Below are 20000 nucleotides of genomic sequence, written 5' to 3' on the forward strand. Positions count from 1 at the left end.
TCTTCTTAGGAAGACTTTCTTTTGTAGCGACAGCCAGGATGGAACTGAAGAGGAGGGAATGAGGAGTGACTAATAGCCGTTTTAAAAACATCAAGAAAGTTGTGCATAATTACTTGGAAGCTCAATTGGTTCAAAATACCACCCAATGATATATATATAATATATATAAAATATATATACAATATAATGTATATACAATATAATGTATATACAATATAATTTATATACAATATAATTTATATACAATATAATTTATATACAATATAATTTATATACAATATAATATATATACAATATAATATATACACATATACACATATACACATATACACATATACACACATACATATACACACACACACACATATATATATATATATATAATAAAACTTCAAATGATCGCGAACTCACAAAAGTAAACAATGAAAATTAGGTTCACAATTCAACAATTTACACTAAAGTTATAATGGCGCAGAACTCACTAGTTCTACACACCCTAAAATGCCCAGCACTCTTCCATTTATTATAGAAAATGCCTCTCTGGGTAGATATTTTGAGTAAATTTATAATACTAACAGGCATTAGGCAGAGCCTAACCTTGGGTAACCACCACTCCACCAATATTACCAATTCTTCCGGGCACTAACATTATCTGACAGTTGCAGTCATTGCAATATTGTTTCCTCAAGTCAAGTATAATTAATATCAAAGTTAAGATCATTGTATTCATAAAACTTCTTGGTTTTACTATATACTCACATAACCTGTCCTTTACATGCTTCCATTTAGTTTAGGTGCGTTCTTTGTTACATTAAGCAGTATTCATTAATAATCACTTTAGTACCAACAGACTGTAGTCGCATCTCATAAACCAAAGCATCGCCATCTTTACATATAACACAATTAAATTTTTACAACATAACTCCCAAGGCTACAGACTAGCAACTGGGTAAGGTGAATCTGCAGCACCATTTGATAGAAGTTTAAAGTGTCTCTGCTCGCATAAAACACATTTGTAAACAATAAACCATACCTGAATTATTCGCCTTTAGCTGGGAGAGTTTCGGGTTGCAGGTTCTTCGATAAACACTGTTTATTCGTGCTGATATTCCAACTTTCTTGCTTCTACTGGGTACTTCTCAAAGACAAGTCTACTTCTGGAAGTTCTGGTCTGGAATCTGGCACCGTTTTCTCTACATAGTCCCTGGAAATGTGAAAAAAAAACATTACTTATTACATATAACCAAATCAATAATATTTCCTTCAAGAAAAAAATACAAAACAATTCCTAATTACGTGCAAAACTTTAAAAATCGCCTATGAACTATGAATTATGGGAATTAAAAATAAAAAGACGCAAAAAAGAACAGAGGCTTCAGGATCCTTGGATTGTTAACGCTGGCAACCTTGGCTAAACTTACCAACAAAATTTATATTTTCATATTTTTCCAATTCAGCGTATCAAAACTTGAGTTTTAACAGGGAGTCTATATTAATATTCACAATAATATTTCTAATGTACATTTTGGCTTTGGATGTTATTAAATTTTCATTTTATCCCAGAAATAAGTGGTTATGAATACTTTAATGATTAGAAGAGATATATGAATTTGATAACTATGTTTAAAAGTAGAAATGTAAGGAGTTCATATGTATATTGCTATATGTGTAATAAACATTCTATCATTTTTCATATATATAAACGATATTTTTTTAATAATTAAATATAAAAGTCATTAAACTATAAAATCCAGCCTCCCTCCCAAATTATATATATGATAATTTTGAAACAACAAAAATGTACTTTCCTTCATTCACGAATTTGGAAAATTCATATCAGAATGTGTAAATGAATAAAAATACATTAAAATGCAACGAACATAGTTACAAATGATTTCAAATTATTGGAACTAAGATATATGTCTACTGGAGGTTCTAGTCTTCTAGAGCTTTCAAATATGCGGCCCCAAGACTTATATAACAGGCTCCCACTAGACATACGAAAGACTGGAGATATTAAGGCTTTCAAGAAGAAACTGAAGACTTTCTTGCTTTTTAAATGCTTGAATATTGTGGATTTGACAATAAATACGCAATATGCTTTGTGATATGCTGAATAAATAAGAATGTATACGATAAACTGATCTTGTATGACGTAGGTCCTGTAGGGAGCAGGGTTCCACTGTGGATATGACCAGGAAAACAGCCCTTAGAGTAAAGTACAGTATAAAGTAAAGTATAAAGTAAAGTAAAGTAAAGTATAAAGTTAAGTATAATGTAAAGTAAAGTAAAGTAAAGTATAAAGTAAAGCAAAGTATAAAGTAAAGTATAATGTTAAGTAAAGTATACAGTAACGTAAAGTAAAGTATAAAGTAAAGTACAGTAAAGTAAATACAGTCCGCACCATTTTTTCAATCAGTCTCAAGTACCAATAATTACAGACTACGAATAGGTTCTGAACTAATTTCAAATTAATTAAGAGTATAGCGGAACCACAAATAAGACTGCTTGATTGCTCTCGAGGAAATAATTGTTTACCTTAACTCCTTTGTGCTCTTCCATCGCTCGTCTCATTATGTTTAGCACCAACTAAAAATGATCAATGTTTTGGTCATACGAGAAGTGGAGAGGAGAAGTCAACAGACTTTCTTTTCAATTCATTGTTGACTTGAATTTTTTTTTTCATAGTCACCATGGCAAACATCAATAGGTTGAGGGAATTTTGAATTGAAATTAATGTTTGTATTTTCGTTTATTGTTTTTTTTTCTTTTTTTTTGCCAATTTAAGAGGATTGTGTTTAGGCATTTTATCACGAATGCCACAACCAATTTTTATGGTTTTGAAATTACATTGTGCGAGGTATTTATATATATATACATACATACATATACCAAAGGCACTTCCCCCAATTTTGGGGGGTAGCCGACATCAACAATGAAACAAAACAAAAAAGGGGACCTCTACTCTCTACGTTCCTTCAGCCTAACCAGGGACTCAGCCGAGTTCAGCTGGTACTGCTAGGGTGCCACAGCCCAACCTCCCACATTATCCACCACCGATGAAGCTTCATACTGCTGAGTCCCCTACTGCTGCTACCTCCGTGGTCATCTAAGGCACCGGAGGAAGCAGCAGGGCCTACCAGAACTGCGTCACAATCGCTCGCCATTCATTCCTATTTCTAGCACGCTCTCTTGCCTCTCTCACATCTATCCTCCTATCACAAAGAGCTTTCTTCACACCATCCATCCACCCAAACCTTGGCCTTCCTCTTGCATTTCTTCCATCAACTCGCATTCATCACCTTCTTTAGTAGACAGCCATTTTCCATTCTCTCAACATGGCCAAACCACCTCAACACATTCATATCCACTCTAGCCGCTAACTCATTTCTTACACCCGTTCTCACTCTCACCACTTCGTTTCTAACCCTATCTACTCGAGATACACCAGCCATACTCCTTAGACACTTCATCTCAAACACATTCAATTTCTGTCTCTCCATCACTTTCATTCCCCACAACTCCGATCCATACATCACAGTTGGTACAATCACTTTCTCATATAGAACTCTCTTTACATTCATGCCCAACCCTCTATTTTTTACTACTCCCTTAACTTCCCCCAACACTTTGCAACCTTCATTCACTCTCTGACGTACATCTGCTTTCACTCCACCATTTGCTGCAACAACAGACCCCAAGTACTTAAACTGATCCACCTCCTCAAGCAACTCTCCATTCAACATGACATTCAACCTCGCACCACCTTCCCTTCTCGTACATCTCATAACCTTACTCTTACCCACATTAACTCTCAACTTCCTTCTCTCACACACACTTCCAAATTCTGTCATTAGTCGGTCAAGCTTCTCTTCTGTGTCTGCAACCAGTACAGTATCATCCGCAAACAACAACTGATTTACCTCCCATTCATGATCATTCTCGCCTACCAGTTTTAATCCTCGTCCAAGCACTCGAGCATTCACCTCTCTCACCACTCCATCAACATACAAGTTAAACAACCACGGCGACATCACACATCCCTGTCTCAGCCCCACTCTCACCGGAAACCAATCACTCACTTCATTTACTATTCTAACACATGCTTTACTACCTTTGTAGAAACTTTTCACTGCTTGCAACAACCTTCCACCAACTCCATATAACCTCATCTCATTCCACATTGCTTCCCTATCAACTCTATCATATGCTTTTTACAGATCCATAAACGCAACATACACCTCCTTACCTTTTGCTAAATATTTCTCGCATATCTGCCTAACTGTAAAAATCTGATTCATACAACCCCTACCTCTTCTAAAACCACCCTGTACTTCCAAGATTGCATTCTCTGTTTTATCCTTAATCCTATTAATCAGTACTCTACCATACACTTTTCCAACTACACTCAACAAACTAATACCTCTTGAATTACAACACTCATGCACATCTCCCTTACCCTTATATAGTGGTACAATACATGCACAAACCCAATCTACTGGTACCATTGACAACACAAAACACATATTAAACAATCTCACCAACCATTCAAGTACAGTCACACCCCCTTCCTTCAACATCTCAGCTTTCACACCATCCATACCAGATGCTTTTCCTACTCTTGTTTCATCTATATATATATATATATATATATATATATATATATATACATACATATACACACACATATATACTGCATATATATATATATATATATATATATATATATATATATATAAATACATACATACAAATATATATATATATATATATATATATATATATATGTATATATATATATATGTATATATATATAATGTATGTATTTATATACATATGTATATATATATATATTTATATATATACATACAGTATATATATATATATATATATATATATATATATATATAATATATATATATATATATATATAGAGAGAGAGAGAGAGAGAGAGAGAGAGAGAGAGAGAGAGAGAGAGAGAGAGAGAGAGAGAGAGAGAGATTTATCATGTCCTTAATCCCTAGTCAAACTGCATTTGCATACATATCTTCTTACCAACCCATGACGCCCAAGGTTTTCTTTTTTGTTCAGCATATTTCTGAAGACTCTCTTGACAACATGACTTCAGATCTCTGCGAAGCAAAGACGCGTCTTTCTCTGATCAGTTACAGAGTAAACAAGTTCTTAAATGTCAACAAGAAATACAGAATCTTAAGAAAAAAAAGTCTTTAAGTAAATGGACGTCTTGAAGGTTTAAAGACCGGTCATGAATGGCAGAAGCAAGGAACAGTGGCATTGCCCTATCAAGCAGGACAATGCCCTAGAGAATGACCATATTATTATTATTATTTGCTAAGCTACAACCCTAGTTGGAAAAGCAGGATGCTATAAGCCAAGGGGCTCTAACAAGGAAAATAGCCAAGTGAGGAAAGGAAACAAGGAAAAATAGAATATAAGATCAGTAACATTAAAATAAATATCTCCTATATAAACTATATAAACTTTAACAAAACAAGAGGAAGAGAAATAAGATAGAACAGTGCGCCTGAGTGTACCCTCAAGCAAGAGAACTCTAACCCAAAACAGTGGAAGACCATGGTACAGAGGCTATGGCACTACCCAAGACTTAGAGAACAACGGTTTGATTTTGGAGTGTCCTTCTCCTAGAAGAGCTGCTTACCATAGCTTAAGCGCCCAAACCCCCTCTCCACCAAGGAGGGCCAGGCAATGGCTGCTGATGACTCAGCAGACAGACATATACTGTAGGCTCCACCAAACACCCTATCCTTAGCTCACAAGGATGGTGAGGTTGCAGCGACCAAATGGACTAACGAGTTTGAGCGGGACTTGAACCCCAGTCTGGAGATCATCAGGCTAGGACGTTACCAACAGGCCACCACAGCCCTGTAATAATCGGGTAGTTGAATCGGTAGAACTTCAAAAAGTTCAAACTTGCAGCAAATGTTTTAATGTTGAACAGGCTGACATAAGTCTTTTTATAGTTATATATGAAATATATGTTTTAATGTAGTTAATGTTCTTACAATCTTTTTATTTTGATTGTTCATTTATTCTCGCATGGCCTATTTATTTCCTTATTTCCTTTCCTCACTGGGCTATTTTTCCCTTTGGGAGCCCTTAGGCTTATAGCATCCTGCTTTTGTAACTAGGGTTATAGTTTAGCTAGTAGTAGTACTAGTAATAGTAGTAGTAGTAGTAGTAGTAGTAGAAGTAATAATAATAATAATAATAGTAATAGTAATAATAATAGTAATAATGATGATAATAATAATAATAATAATAATAATAATAATAATATGCTTGTAATTATAACTAAAAAGTTATTAAACATTTTAGCATCTATAACATGAAGAGAACAGGACATGTTGCACTGAAGCCATTGATAAGACCAATTGAAACGGAAGGTCAATAGTATAGTTCTTCTTATATCGTTTAGTTTCTTTACGGTTCGCTCTTTAGATCGTGGTTTTATTGCGTCAATAATTACGAAAATAAATGGAAATGAGCGAAGGGAAATGAACTGGTTCTGATTCCGAGAAATGTGATAAATGAACTGCGGTTTAAAAACAGTCAAAGAATAACATTAAAGTTTTTTTTCAAAGAATGTTTTTATTATTGTCAGATGCTGACATTTACAGACACGAAGACGTGTGTATATATATATATATATATATATATATATATATATATATATATATATATATGTATATATATATATATATATATATTTATATATATATATATATATATACATATATATATATGTATATATATATATATATATATATATATATATGTATATTATATATATCTATATTTATATTTATATATATATATATATATATATATATACCTATAGTTATATATACATATATATATATATAGTTATATATATAAATGTATATATATATATATATATATATAATATATTTATATATATACATATATATATATATATATATATATATATATATAAAATATTTATATGTATATATATATATACTGTATATATATTATACTCCTCATAATATCTGGATTCTCTCTATACCTCTGGATCAGAGACCCAAGGGGTAATCAACTCAAGGATAATAGCTTCTGGTCGGCCAGGGAATCGAACCAGGGTCCATGAAACTGAGGGCCCATTGACTTAGACACTCCGCCACAACAACAACAATAACAACAACAACAACAAATGCAGCAGTTTCTAGTCCACTGCAGGACAAAGGCCTCAGACATGGCAATTCATGTCTGACGTTTGGGCAATTTTCATTACCACGTCGGCCAGTGCGGATTAGTGATGGTGGGATATTTTTGTCTGATCGCTGACAGCAAACCAACCTAGTAATGATGACTCTGACTAGTACAGCTTTGCTGATCATGGCAAAACGTAAACCATTTCACCTTGTTAAGGTATCCACACTCAAAAAGGTATGAGTATATATATATATATATATATATATATATATATATATATATATATATGTGTGTGTGTGTGTGTGTGTGTGTGTGCGCGTGTGTAAATATATTTGCATAAACATGTAAGTATTTGTATTAATGGGGTATCATCACGGGAAATTACTATATTTTAGTAATAATACAATTCTTGGAAAATTTACACAAGACAATAATCCAGTCATATCCACCACATATTTGTATAATATAGGGTTTTACTAAACCTTGCAACAATCCCCGCCGATCTAGTGCAAGCAGTAACGCTTCACAATATATCCCAGAAATCAATTAAGTAAATAAGAATACTGAAGTTTGAAATGTCTAGAAGCTATTGCTGAAAAAAATACATGTACATACGGATCAGTAAACGCCATGAGCCAGTTACGTAAAGTACACAGTTATCGTTACTCTGTCTTCGGGAGAGGATCACTCATTGTCTGACAGTCGACTCCGGAGGCCGTCGAAGGATTTACTCCTGTCCTTTTATGAGTTTTGGTGTGAATAGGAAAGTTACTATTACTTGAAGGTCTCCCGCCGTCTTCGTGGGTGGATCACTCATTGTCTGACAGTCGACTCCGAAGGCCGTCGAAGGATTTACTCCTGTCCTTTTATGAGTTTTGGTGTGAATAGGAAAGCTAGTTATAATAGGTCTACTACGACTGTGAACTCTTGTGCATCGAATGATAAATCGAGAAGCAAATACGTTCGGATTTTCACTATGATTGTCTATATTATTTGAAAGTGTTTCCACCGATTGGAATTTATTGTGAAACAGATGATTGATTGATTGATTTGGTGTTTTATGGTATCCTGAAACAGAAGGACTATTTAATTGAGAAGCAAATAAGTTAGGATTTCGACTGCGATCTGCTATAGGACTTAAAACTAATCTTTTATTATTATTATTATTATTATTATTATTATTATTATTATTATTATTATTACCAGCTAAGCTACAACCCTAGTTGGAAAAGCAGGATCCTATAAGCCCAAGGACTCCGACAGGAAAAAAATAGCCGCAGGATCCTATAAGCCCAAGGACTCCGACAGGAAAAAAATAGCCAAGTGAGGAAAGGAAATAAGGATATAAATAAAGTACAAGAGAAGTAGGCTAATGAACAATCAAAATAAAATATTTTAAGAATGGTAAAAACATCAAGTAGATCTTTTATATATAAACTATAACTCAAAAAACAGGAAAAGATATAAGATAGAATAGTGTGCCCGAGTGTATCCCTCAAGCAAGAGAACTCTAACCCAAGACAGTGGAAGACCATGGTGCAGAGGCTATAGCACTACCCAAGAGTACTATCATTACTTGCTAAGCTACAACCCTAACAGCAAAAGCAGGATGCTATAAGCCCAAGGCCTTCAACACGGAAAATAGCCCAGTGAGGGAAGGAAATAAGGAAACAGATAGAATAGTGTGCCTGAGTGTATCCCTTAAACAAGAGAACTCTAACCCAAGACAGTGCAAGATCGTGGTACAGAGCCACTACACAAGGCTAGAGAACAGTGGTGGAACAGAAATAAAAACTATAACTTAGAAAAAAAAACAGAGGAAGAGATATAAGATAGAATAGTGAGCCTGAGTGTACCCTCAAGCAAGAGAACTCTAACCCAAAACAGTGGACATGGTACAGAGGCTATGGCACTACGCAAGGGTAGAGAACAGTGATGGATCAGATATATAACCTATAACTTTAAAAAAGAAAGAGAAATAGGATAGAATAGTGCCCGAGTGTACCTTCAAGCAAGAGAATTCTAACCCAAGACAGGAGAAGACCATGGTACAGAGGCTATGACGCTACACAAGAGAATTATTATCACTTGCTAAGCTACAACCCCAGTAGGAAAAGCAGGGAAAATAGCCCAGTGAGGAAAGGAAATAAGTTAACAAGGAGAATAGTGCTCCCAAGAGCACCCTCAAGCAAGAGAACTCTAACTCAAGACGGTGGAAGATCATGATACAGAGGCTATGCCACTACACAAGAGTATTATCATTACTTGCTAAGCTACAACCCCAGTAGGAAAAGCAGGGAAAATAGCCCAGTGAGGAAAGGAAATAAGGAAACATAGAATAGTGCTCTCGAGTGTACTCTCAAGCAAGAGAACTCTAACCCAAGACGGTGGAAGATCATGGTAAAGAGGCTAAGGCACCACACGAGGCTAGAGAACAGTGATGGAACACCCATAACGTCAAAGTGAATCGCAAGAATTGGCAAAAGTCGTAAGAAAGTTAAAGACTGGAATTGGTGGGCTGGACAACACTGGAAAATTGAAGGAAATACTGGAAATACAATTGAAGAATTGAAGGAAATTATGGAATCTAATCTTCGTGTCAAGTTGAAAGTGGAAAATGTCTTGGTTCGAGATTTTCTCGCCGAATTTCTTGGGACTTTTGTCTTAATAGTAAAGTCTTTTTTGTTTTGTTTTGCTTTAACTGTTTGTGTGTTTTTGACAGTGCATGTATCTGCTAGTATACAGTATGTATGTATATGTTAATTGTATATAGGCATATTTATGTATAGACAGTATATATATGTTTATATACATACATACATACATACATGCACGTATGTGAGTATATATGTTTGCATGTATGTAGACTGTTAGATATATACGCAAATAGGCATATACATATACACACACTCATATGTATATATATATATATATATATATATATATATATATATATATATATATATATAGTTATATGTGCGTGTGTGTGTGTGTGTATATATATATACATATATATATATATATATATATATATATATATATATATATATATGTGTGTGTGTGTCTGTGTGTGTGAGTATATATACATATATATATATATATATATATATATATATATATATATATATATGTGTGTGTGTGTGTGTGTGTGTGTGTGTGTACGAATATTTGATGAAAAATATGATTAATAGATTTTGATAGATTTAGAATATGATAAATAGTTTTATAAGAATATAAAAATGAATAAAATTCAATCAAATAACAAAAAGTATTTTAGCCAGCTAGATAAGAATATAAAATTATATAGCAAATATACAAAAACATGAAGAAAAAAATAATAGAATAATTAATTAATTCCTTTATTATTATCATTATCACCATCATCATCTCCTCCAACGCCTATTGACGCAAAGGGCCTCGGTTAGATACGCCAGTCGTGTCTATCTCTAGCTTCTAAATCAAAACTTCTCCATTCATCATCTCCCACTTCGTGCCTCTTAGTCCTCAGCCATGTAGGGCTGGATCTTCAAACCCTTCTAGTGCCTTGTGGAGACCAGCTGAACGTTTGGTGAACTAATCTCTCTTGGGGAGTGCGAAGAGCATGCCCAAACCATCTCCACCTACCCTTCACTGAGCTTTTAAATCAATACTTTTCCATTCATCATCTCCTACTTCACGATTCATAGTCCTCAGCCATGTAGGCCTGTGTCTTCCAACTCTTCTAGTACCTTGTGGAGCCCAGTTAAACGTTTGGTGAACTAATCTCTCTCGGGGAGTGTGAAGAGCATGCACAAACCATCTCCACTTCTCCTTCACTGAGCTTTTAAATCAATACTTCTCCATTCATCATATCCTAATTCACGCTTCATAGTCCTCAGCCATGTAGGCCTGGGTTTTCCAACTCTTCTAGTACCTTGTGGAGCCCAGCTGAACGTTTGGGGAATGCGAAGAGCATGCCCAAACCATCTCCACCTACCCCTCATCATGATCTCATCCACATATAGCACTCGAGTAATCTCTCTTATTGTTTCATTGATAATTCCTTTATAAGAAAACTAATTTTGATTTATTTTCCAGCTGTTTGGAAATGCATCCGTTGCCCAGATGGTTTTGACCAACAAAGTCGGAGGAGACGTGTTTGCCGTTAACTTGGCATGGGGCATCGCGGTCATGCTGGCTATACTGACGAGCGGAGGGGTATCGGGTGGGCATATCAACCCAGCCGTGACCTTGGCCTTCGCCGTTTGGGGTAAACTACCCTGGGTCAAAGTGCCCGTGTATTTTCTGGGGCAATATGCTGGGGCATTTGTCGCTTCGTGTTTGGTCTACGTTGTATATTTTGGTAAGTAAATTTTTCATTATATAAATGTTATTTTAAATGTTTTTTTAACCAATATATTTCACAAATAACTGGAAAAGCACTCTGAGAGTGCAGATCTCCACCACAGCAGCTGATTTTTTGAAACCAGCTTGCCTTACCCAGAATCAATTTAGCCTGTAGGTGTATTTGAAGTCTGTGTGACAAAATGTGTGAATTTGGGGTTGAAGTGAGGGTTAATTCGGTCGACCTTTTGCTCGACCTTGACCTCGACCTTTGACCTAGGACTTCCAAAATTGAATCATTTACGAGTCTCAACATAACGATTTATCCCTGAAAGTTTCACTACTCTATGAGTAAAATTGTGGTTGTTCACAAACAAACAGACAAACAGGGGCGAAAACATAACTTCCTACCAACTTCGTTGTCGGAGGAAATAATTCTTATAATGATATCTGTTTAAGACTAATTTCATCTTGATAATATTTAAAAGTTGACTTAATTTTCTTGAGCGAAGCCTTAAAGAAGCAAAAGACATTTTTGTTGCCTTTGCCAAAACCGAAGATTTTGCAAAGGGTTTATTCACCCCATCATCGTTTCTTTGTTTGTGAGCAACTTTACACAAAAACTAGCGGACCGATTTTGACCAAACTTGGTACACAAGTTAGTTACGAACCAAGGATAAATCTGTAACATATTGGATGAAGTACATCAAAGTACACGTAAGCAGTTGTACTTTGAAAATAATCACAATGTTAAGTAAATGGCAAATATTTTGTTACATTATTTCTTTGATTGTGAATAACATTACGCAAAAACTACTGAACCAATTTCAACGAAACTAGGTGGATATGTGGGCTATGCCCCGAGGACAAATTCATTAGATTTTGAAGAAAATACATCGAAGTAAAAGTACGCAGTGGAGTTAGGAGCAAAATAAGACCGCTTGGCGTGGCGAGGGTATGCTCTCTACCGAGAGCCCCTCTAGTATTTTTGTTTTCATTAAATAATTGCAATTTCAAATATTATTGTTTTACCAATATTTATCACTATTACCTATTATATTATAATGAAATCTGTTTATGACTCATTTCACCTTGGTAATATTTCCATTTTCATTTTGATTTTTCTTAAAGTTGTGTAAATTCTTAATCGTGAATATATTAAAATACATTTTCAAATATATACACAATTATTTCTCTTAAGAAAATTCCAATAATGATTTTAGATTTCAAAATTAATTCTAATAATATATTATTGATTACGTTATTTTAAAAAATATAATAAATTACATTAATACATTATTGATGATGAAAAGATAAATATATTATTATAGGAATATGTTTTGCAATATAAATTGCTGAAGGAATTAAACATATGTAATTAGATATTGTAAATTAATATGAAATATATTCTCATCAAATATAAATCATTATAAATAATTGAATTAGGAAATTTAATTACATGAATTAGTCTAATGATCTAAATGATATATATATATATATATATATATATATATATATATATATATATATATATATATATATATATGAATATATATATATATATATATATATATATATATGAATATATATATATATATATATATATATATATATATATATATAAATATATATATATATATATATATATATATATATATATATATATATATATATAAATATATATATATATTGTAATGGTCTCGTTGGACCACAACACACACTAGGTCTACAGGACCATAAATAATCAATATTTAGGTGTTCAAAAGGCAGCAAGCCACAAAGGTGGAAGCAAGCCCAGGTAAATGCAGCACAAGAATAACTCAAGGGGGATAACAAAACAATGAAATAAAAACCAATATATATTACAATTCAATAAAATATAGAAAATAATAGCTAGGCCTCATCATTAACATTAAATCAAAAATACCACTTACGAAACATATACCCAAATTACCAGTCAACACATTCAACCTCTGAAGGAGGAAAGGGGGCCCAGAGAGGAATAGAAAACAACGAAAAGAAAGAATAACCTAAATTTTACATGCTAACGGATGATGAGATGATGAAGGTCTCCTCCCATAGGTACTTCAATAAGGGCAGCGGACGGCAACTCTCAATACCATTATAGAGCTCTAACAGGAAATTAACCTGACACTGCAGCACAGCCGTAATCATATTCATTCATGATCCTGGACGCCGGATCCCAATAATCTTGGTCAATAATTTACAAGAAATGAATGACACTCCTTACCGTCGCCAAGCGAGGCCCCTCTGGCAAGTACTGCACCAGAGGCAATAATAAAATGGTAGAGATGTGAAGTAACGGCCAGCTGAGGTGAAGATATATATATATTCGTTCAGAGACTTGCTGTATATCCAGAGGTAATAGGCTCACAAATCAGGGTGCAGATACCAACTGCCTGTAGCTTGGAAACCCAGTCTCAAGTCAACTCAGCAGAGCCAAAATATGGAGGGGAGAAACAGGGAGGATTAGTCAACAAGACTATACAAAAATACCACTGGAGTGAGGAGACCCCTACTAACAAGAAGGCGAACTAACCATGAACTTTAAAGCCTTCGAAAAAAAATGAAAGAGGAACTTAAAAACTAACCTAAGTAAGCTAATACATTATAAAAAAAAAACCTAAGGCTTACTTACACCTCCTCACCCAGAGAGAAAAAAAAAAAAAACTTTTTTTTTTCCAAGACAAAAGTGCAAAATTAAAGACAAAAATGCTGAAATTTACTTTAAAAGTTAAGGGAATCAAGTATACAATATACACACTTGAAATATAATATAAACAACAAACAAATGGATTAAAAATGTTAACAAATATAAAGTATCACTAACACCATACACCAAATAATTGCACCAAGTCCCTCATCTAGGACTAAAATCATAAGACCAACCTGTATTAATAATTGATCATCACCATATGGGATCACCTAGGTTGCAAGAGGAGAGGGAGTGGCAACAAAAAAAAATATATGCTACAAAACCAAATTGTCATACACCAATCACCAACAAAATATAGTGTCCAAATAAAGGATTCATTACCTGGGTAACTTTCAAATACTTATACTAACAGGTGACATTCTTAATGCCTCATAGGCTACCTTAAATATACACCACATCCTTCGTCAAATATAAATAGTACACCATTTTGCTGTTCACACCAGACTGGCAAGGTATGTGAAGGGAAAGGAGGTTCTTCCCTGGTGAATTGTTCAAAGCCGCGAAGGTATTATGATTTAATGTCCAGAAAATATCATACACCTTAGCTGTACTTTTTCACAGCACAACCCTCATAGCACCAGCACATAAACCTTTCACCCAAGTGTCTTGAACACATAAAATGTTACAGCACTAACACAGCACTTTTCTTTTACGCACTATTAACAATACTTTGGAGTCCACACTCTCCTGACAAAGGGGTGTATAAACAAATCAGTTTGTCACAAAAAAATCTTAACCTAATTTACATACCCAACTAACGTAATAAATACCATCACCTGAAACATAAGGAGTCCAATATAGGATCATTCATAAATCACCACACGTAACCAGATAATTTTTGACAAAACCTCAGTTTTAAGCATAATTCAACAAAACAAAAAAAAAATATCAGTTCATTAGAAACTTCACCACCTCCACAAGGAATTAAAGACAGATATAATTAACCCATAAAATAACAGTTGCATGCATCAACGAACAATAATAATCTTACATTTGGTCAACATCCATCTATCATATCAAATCATAATCAACCGTCAATACTACGTCCAACATTGGAGTGTTACATTACATAATCTGTTCAACCAAATAAAAGAAACCATATATAAATAATTATTAATACTCAAACAGTTACCACGAGTGACAGAACTTACCAACAGGTGAAGAAAAAACCCTTATGATTACCCCATTCCCACTTACTCTGCCAGCCGGGATAATGCATCGGCCACCATATTCTCTTTACCTGGGATATGCTTAAACTCTAGATCGAATTCTTGGACCAAAATACTCCAGCGCATCAATCTCTGATTCTTATTCTTGTACCGATTCAAGAACGTTAATGGATTATGGTCCGTACAAACTTTAATGGGCCCACCTGAGGAGGAGAGATAGACATTAAAATGAGTTAACGCTAAGATCAAGGCCAAAGTCTCCTTCTCGATAGTGGAATATTTTCTTTGAGGCAAAGTGAGCTTTTTAGAAAAATACGCCACCGGGTGGACGATACCATTTTCGTCAGCTTGACTCAATACAGCACCAACCCCCACATCACTCGCATCAGTGGTAAGCTGAAATGGAGCGTTAAAATTTGGAGCTGTTAACAAAGGCCGACTAATGAGGACCAGTTTTATCCTCTCTAATGCATCCTGAGCCTCCTTACTCCAAACAAATTTAACATTTTTCTTCAATAAAGCAGTAAGAGGTTCCGCAATGTCTGAAAAATTGCGAATGAATCTGCGATAATAGCTTGCCATCCCTAATACCCTTCGCAAATCTTTCCTACATTTAGGAACCTCTACTTTACGAATGGCCTCAATGTTAGCCTCCTTGGGAGCCACCATACCTGCTCCTATCTCATGTCCAAGATATACCACCGTTGCTTTTGCAAAATCAGACTTCCTTAAATTAATAACCAGGCCTGCTTTCCTAAGTACTTTGAATAAGGCCTCAATTCTCTTCAGGTGCAACTGCCAGTCGTCGCTAAAAATAACCAAGTCATCGATATACACCACACACCCCTCTAGACCACTAACCAACGAATTCATAAGTCTCTGAAAGGTGGCAGCAGCGTTTTTCATCCCAAAGGGCATTACCTTACACTGAAATAACACCTGTTGGGTTACAAAAGCCGAAACACTCCTGGCCCTTTCCGACAAAGGCACCTGCCAATATCCCTTTAATAAATCAAATTTTGTAATGTATTTAGCCCGACCCATGCGATCAATACAATCTTCCACACGAGGCAATGGAAAACTATCAGCCTTGGTCACCTCATTAAGCTTCCTATAATCGAAACAAAGACGATAGTCTCCGTCCGATTTCTTCACCAACACAACCGGAGATGACCAAGGACTACAACTCGGCTCTATTAAATTATGCTTGAGCATATACTCAACCTCTCTAGCAACAATCTCATTCTTTTTTGGATTCAACCTATAAGGAGCCTGCTTCACGGGCGTGGCGTCCCCTACGTCCACGTCATGCTGCAAGATCGTGGTCTTGCCGGGCACATTAGAAAACAAGTCCTTATATTTTAAAACCAAATTTCTCAAGGATTGTTGCTCATCTTTACCCAAGTGACCCAACATCTGAGGTAAATTTTCTAAAGCCTCGACATTACCTGACAGCCATTCACTATCTTTTAAGTCCCTGTCCTCTGAAAAAGAATCATTATTATGCTCACCTGAAAAAGAAGCATTATAACCGACCAAGTCATTTCTATCGTCACAAAGAGTCGCAATTGGCCTAACCTTCTCTCTTTCATGGAAAGCTTTCATCATATTTATATGTACCAATTGATGAGGCCTTCTCCTATCGGGGGTTTCCACCAAGAAGTTAACATTATTTACCTTCTTCAATACCTTCCATGGTCCCTGGAAAGTAGCTTTGAGAGAATTACCTGGGATAGGTAACAGAACCAGTACCTTCTGTCCTACGTCGAAGTCCCGGGTCACAGTCTTTCTGTCAAAATAAAATTTCATTTTCTTCTGACTTTTCAACAAATTCTCACCTGCAAAAGACCAAGCCCTGGTTAATTTAGCATTCAAATTATTAAGGTAATCAATCAAATTCAAATCAGGGGCATCTCCCTCCCAAGCCTCTCTCACAATATCCAGCGGACCCCTTACAGAATGTCCAAAAATCAGATTAAAAGGAGAGAGACCGAGAGATTGACCAGGAATAGAGCGGAAAGCGAATAAGAGGAATGGAAGGTTTTTATCCCATTCAGCCCCATTCCCAATACAATATTTCTTTAACATGCTTTTCATAGTTTGGTGAAAACGTTCCAAAGCACCCTGTGACTCTGGATGATAAGGCGAGGAAGTTACATGTTTAATGCCCAATTCAGTCATTTTCTGCTTAAAATAACGACTTGTGAAGTTAGTACCGCAGTCGGACTGAACTACCTTCGGGAGACCAAATTTTGAAAAGAAACCTATTAATGCCTCTACAATCTTTTCACTCCTTATGGACCGCAAGGGGATTGCCTCGGGGTACCGAGACATACGATCCATAATAGTGAAAATATACTCATTTCCACTCTTTGACTTTGGGAGAGGACCAACAACATCAATTAACACTTCCCGAAAAGGTTCAGACACAACTGGGATAGGTATTAATGGAGCCTTTGGAATAGGTAGGTTAGGTTTGCCGACTCTCTGACAAACCTCGCAACTATTAACAAATTTCTTAACATCACCTTTCAGCTTGGGCCAAAAGAAATTATTTAATAACCTACTGACTGTTTTGTGAATACCAAAATGTCCCGCCATCACATCAACTGATGACGGTAACATTCAGGAACCACAATCTGTCGTATAATTTCGTAATCCTCCCCCGAGGCATGCATTGGTCTACTTATTCTATATAATATGCTATTAATTATCTTAAAAATAGGAACTGTCACGTTCGTTATCTCACCAGACTCAATAGGGAGACTACCAAATTCCTTTTTCTGAGCCGAAACAAGTTCTTTAACAGTCCAATTGGGTTTTAATCTAACACTACTACTACTGTCTACAGATACATCACTACGTCCTAAACTACTCAAATCAACGTCTACTGTTGACTCTGCAGCGTCAACAGCCTTTGCCTTAGCACGAGTGACTACCCCTACTTCCACATCCGGATTAATCACAATTGGCACATTTTTATTTTCATACACAATCTCATTTCCGAGAACCACATCCACCTTTTTAATCGGAAATTTATCAACAATAGCCAAACGGACATTCCCCGAAAAATAAGGACAACTAAGATGAAATAGACCAATTGGATAAGATTTTACCGTGTCCGGAAAACCACTCAAAATAACAAACTCCCGATTCTCATACACAAAATCATTCGGGACCGAATCTCTAAGAATTAATGATTGCGCGGCTCCGGTATCACGTAAAATATTAACTTTTCTCCCTTGGCCTTCACCATCCAGCGAGACTTCACCCACGGCCAGAAAATCACCGAAGGAACTAGCAGTCACTGACTTTCTTAGTCATTGAGTCGGAGAGGGCAGAGCCCCACCCTGACTAGCACTTTTCTCAACCGCCATCACCGGATTACCTTTACTGTTACAAACCTTTTTCCAAGCATAACACATTCTTTTGGTATGACCCCTCTTGTTACAGAAAAAACACGTCAAATGCCTCAGCTTTTGTGGATCATAAACACCCGACTCACCAAGTCTGTTATTTTGCGAGTAACACACCTTTGATTGGCCATTCGGAGAAACCTTATTTGATTGAACATTCTGAGAACCCTGATTTAACTGAACATTCTGAGAAACATTCTTTTGGTTATTAAAATTACCAGATCTCCCAGAACAACCCCAACGTGGTTTTTCCTTAAATACAGTTTCTTTCATAGTATCTTTATGAGACAAAAAATACTCATCTGACGCCACAGCAACCTCCTGAAGGGAATCTAATTTCAACTCCTCCAAATGAACCTTCAAACGGTCAGGAGTACACCTTTTAAACTCTTCAACCAACAGCAACTGCTTTAGCTTATCAAAATTGTCCACCTCTTTAGATTTCAACCAATCAGTAGCATATTGCTCTTTACTCCTTGCAAATTCTACGAAAGTCTGATTTTCATTTTTACTCAAATTACGGAACCTTTGCCGATAGGCCTCCGGCACGAGCTCATATGCCTTCAACACTATCGCCTTTACACTCTCATAATCCGAGGAGAGATCTTCTTCCAAAGCTACATATACCTTTTGGGCTTTCCCAATCAATTTACTCTGGATAAGGGTAGTCCATAATCCAATAGGCCATTCTAACCTGTTAGCAATTCTTTCGAATGACATAAAGAACTCTGCAACATTATCTTCCTGGAAGTTCGGGACAAACTTCAAAGCCTGAGCTAAATTTGAGAAGGAGGAGGAAGCCTCAACACGAGAAGGAGACCCTGGTGACCCTGGCGTTTGCAAAGCCAACTTAGCTAACTCATGCTTCCTTTCCCTCTCTCTCTCTTCAAACACCATTTTTTGCTGCTGTATTTCCATTTGTTTTAGACTAATCTGTCTATCCAAAATTTCTACTGACAATCCCTCTTCTTGCCTAACCTTGGGTTTGGCTCCTGTCTTAGTCTCCTTAACGCACTCATAAACCTTTAGCAATAGTATACCCTTCTTCATTGTTACCGTTCTTTCCACTTCAAAAAAATCTGCCACACTTTCTAACTCCTCTTTGCTTAATTCGGCCAACCTATCCTGCCATCCCTCTCC

The 20000-nt window shown here is 35.7% G+C and overlaps 1 protein-coding gene and 1 long non-coding RNA gene across 3 annotated transcripts in view; one reads left to right on the top strand and one right to left on the bottom strand.

Annotated features, from left to right (window-relative positions):
- The window catches only part of LOC137656767 (uncharacterized), a 45028-nt gene extending 43842 nt beyond the window's left edge, over positions 1 to 1186 (bottom strand). For both annotated transcript variants that reach the window (XR_011047018.1, XR_011047017.1), the window contains exon 1: positions 1034 to 1186. This is a non-coding gene — a long non-coding RNA (uncharacterized lncRNA). The remainder of the gene's footprint in view (positions 1 to 1033) is intronic.
- An 8215-nt stretch (positions 1187 to 9401) lies between these two features.
- LOC137656768 (aquaporin-9-like) overlaps positions 9402 to 20000 on the top strand; it is a 16065-nt gene continuing 5466 nt past the window's right edge. The window contains exons 1-2 of the mRNA XM_068391032.1: positions 9402 to 9885; positions 11293 to 11557. Of these exons, the coding sequence (XP_068247133.1) occupies positions 9796 to 9885; positions 11293 to 11557 (355 nt within the window). The 5' untranslated portion in view covers positions 9402 to 9795. The remainder of the gene's footprint in view (positions 9886 to 11292; positions 11558 to 20000) is intronic.

Source organism: Palaemon carinicauda, chromosome 17, assembly GCF_036898095.1.
Source record: "Palaemon carinicauda isolate YSFRI2023 chromosome 17, ASM3689809v2, whole genome shotgun sequence".
NCBI lineage: Eukaryota > Metazoa > Arthropoda > Malacostraca > Decapoda > Palaemonidae > Palaemon > Palaemon carinicauda.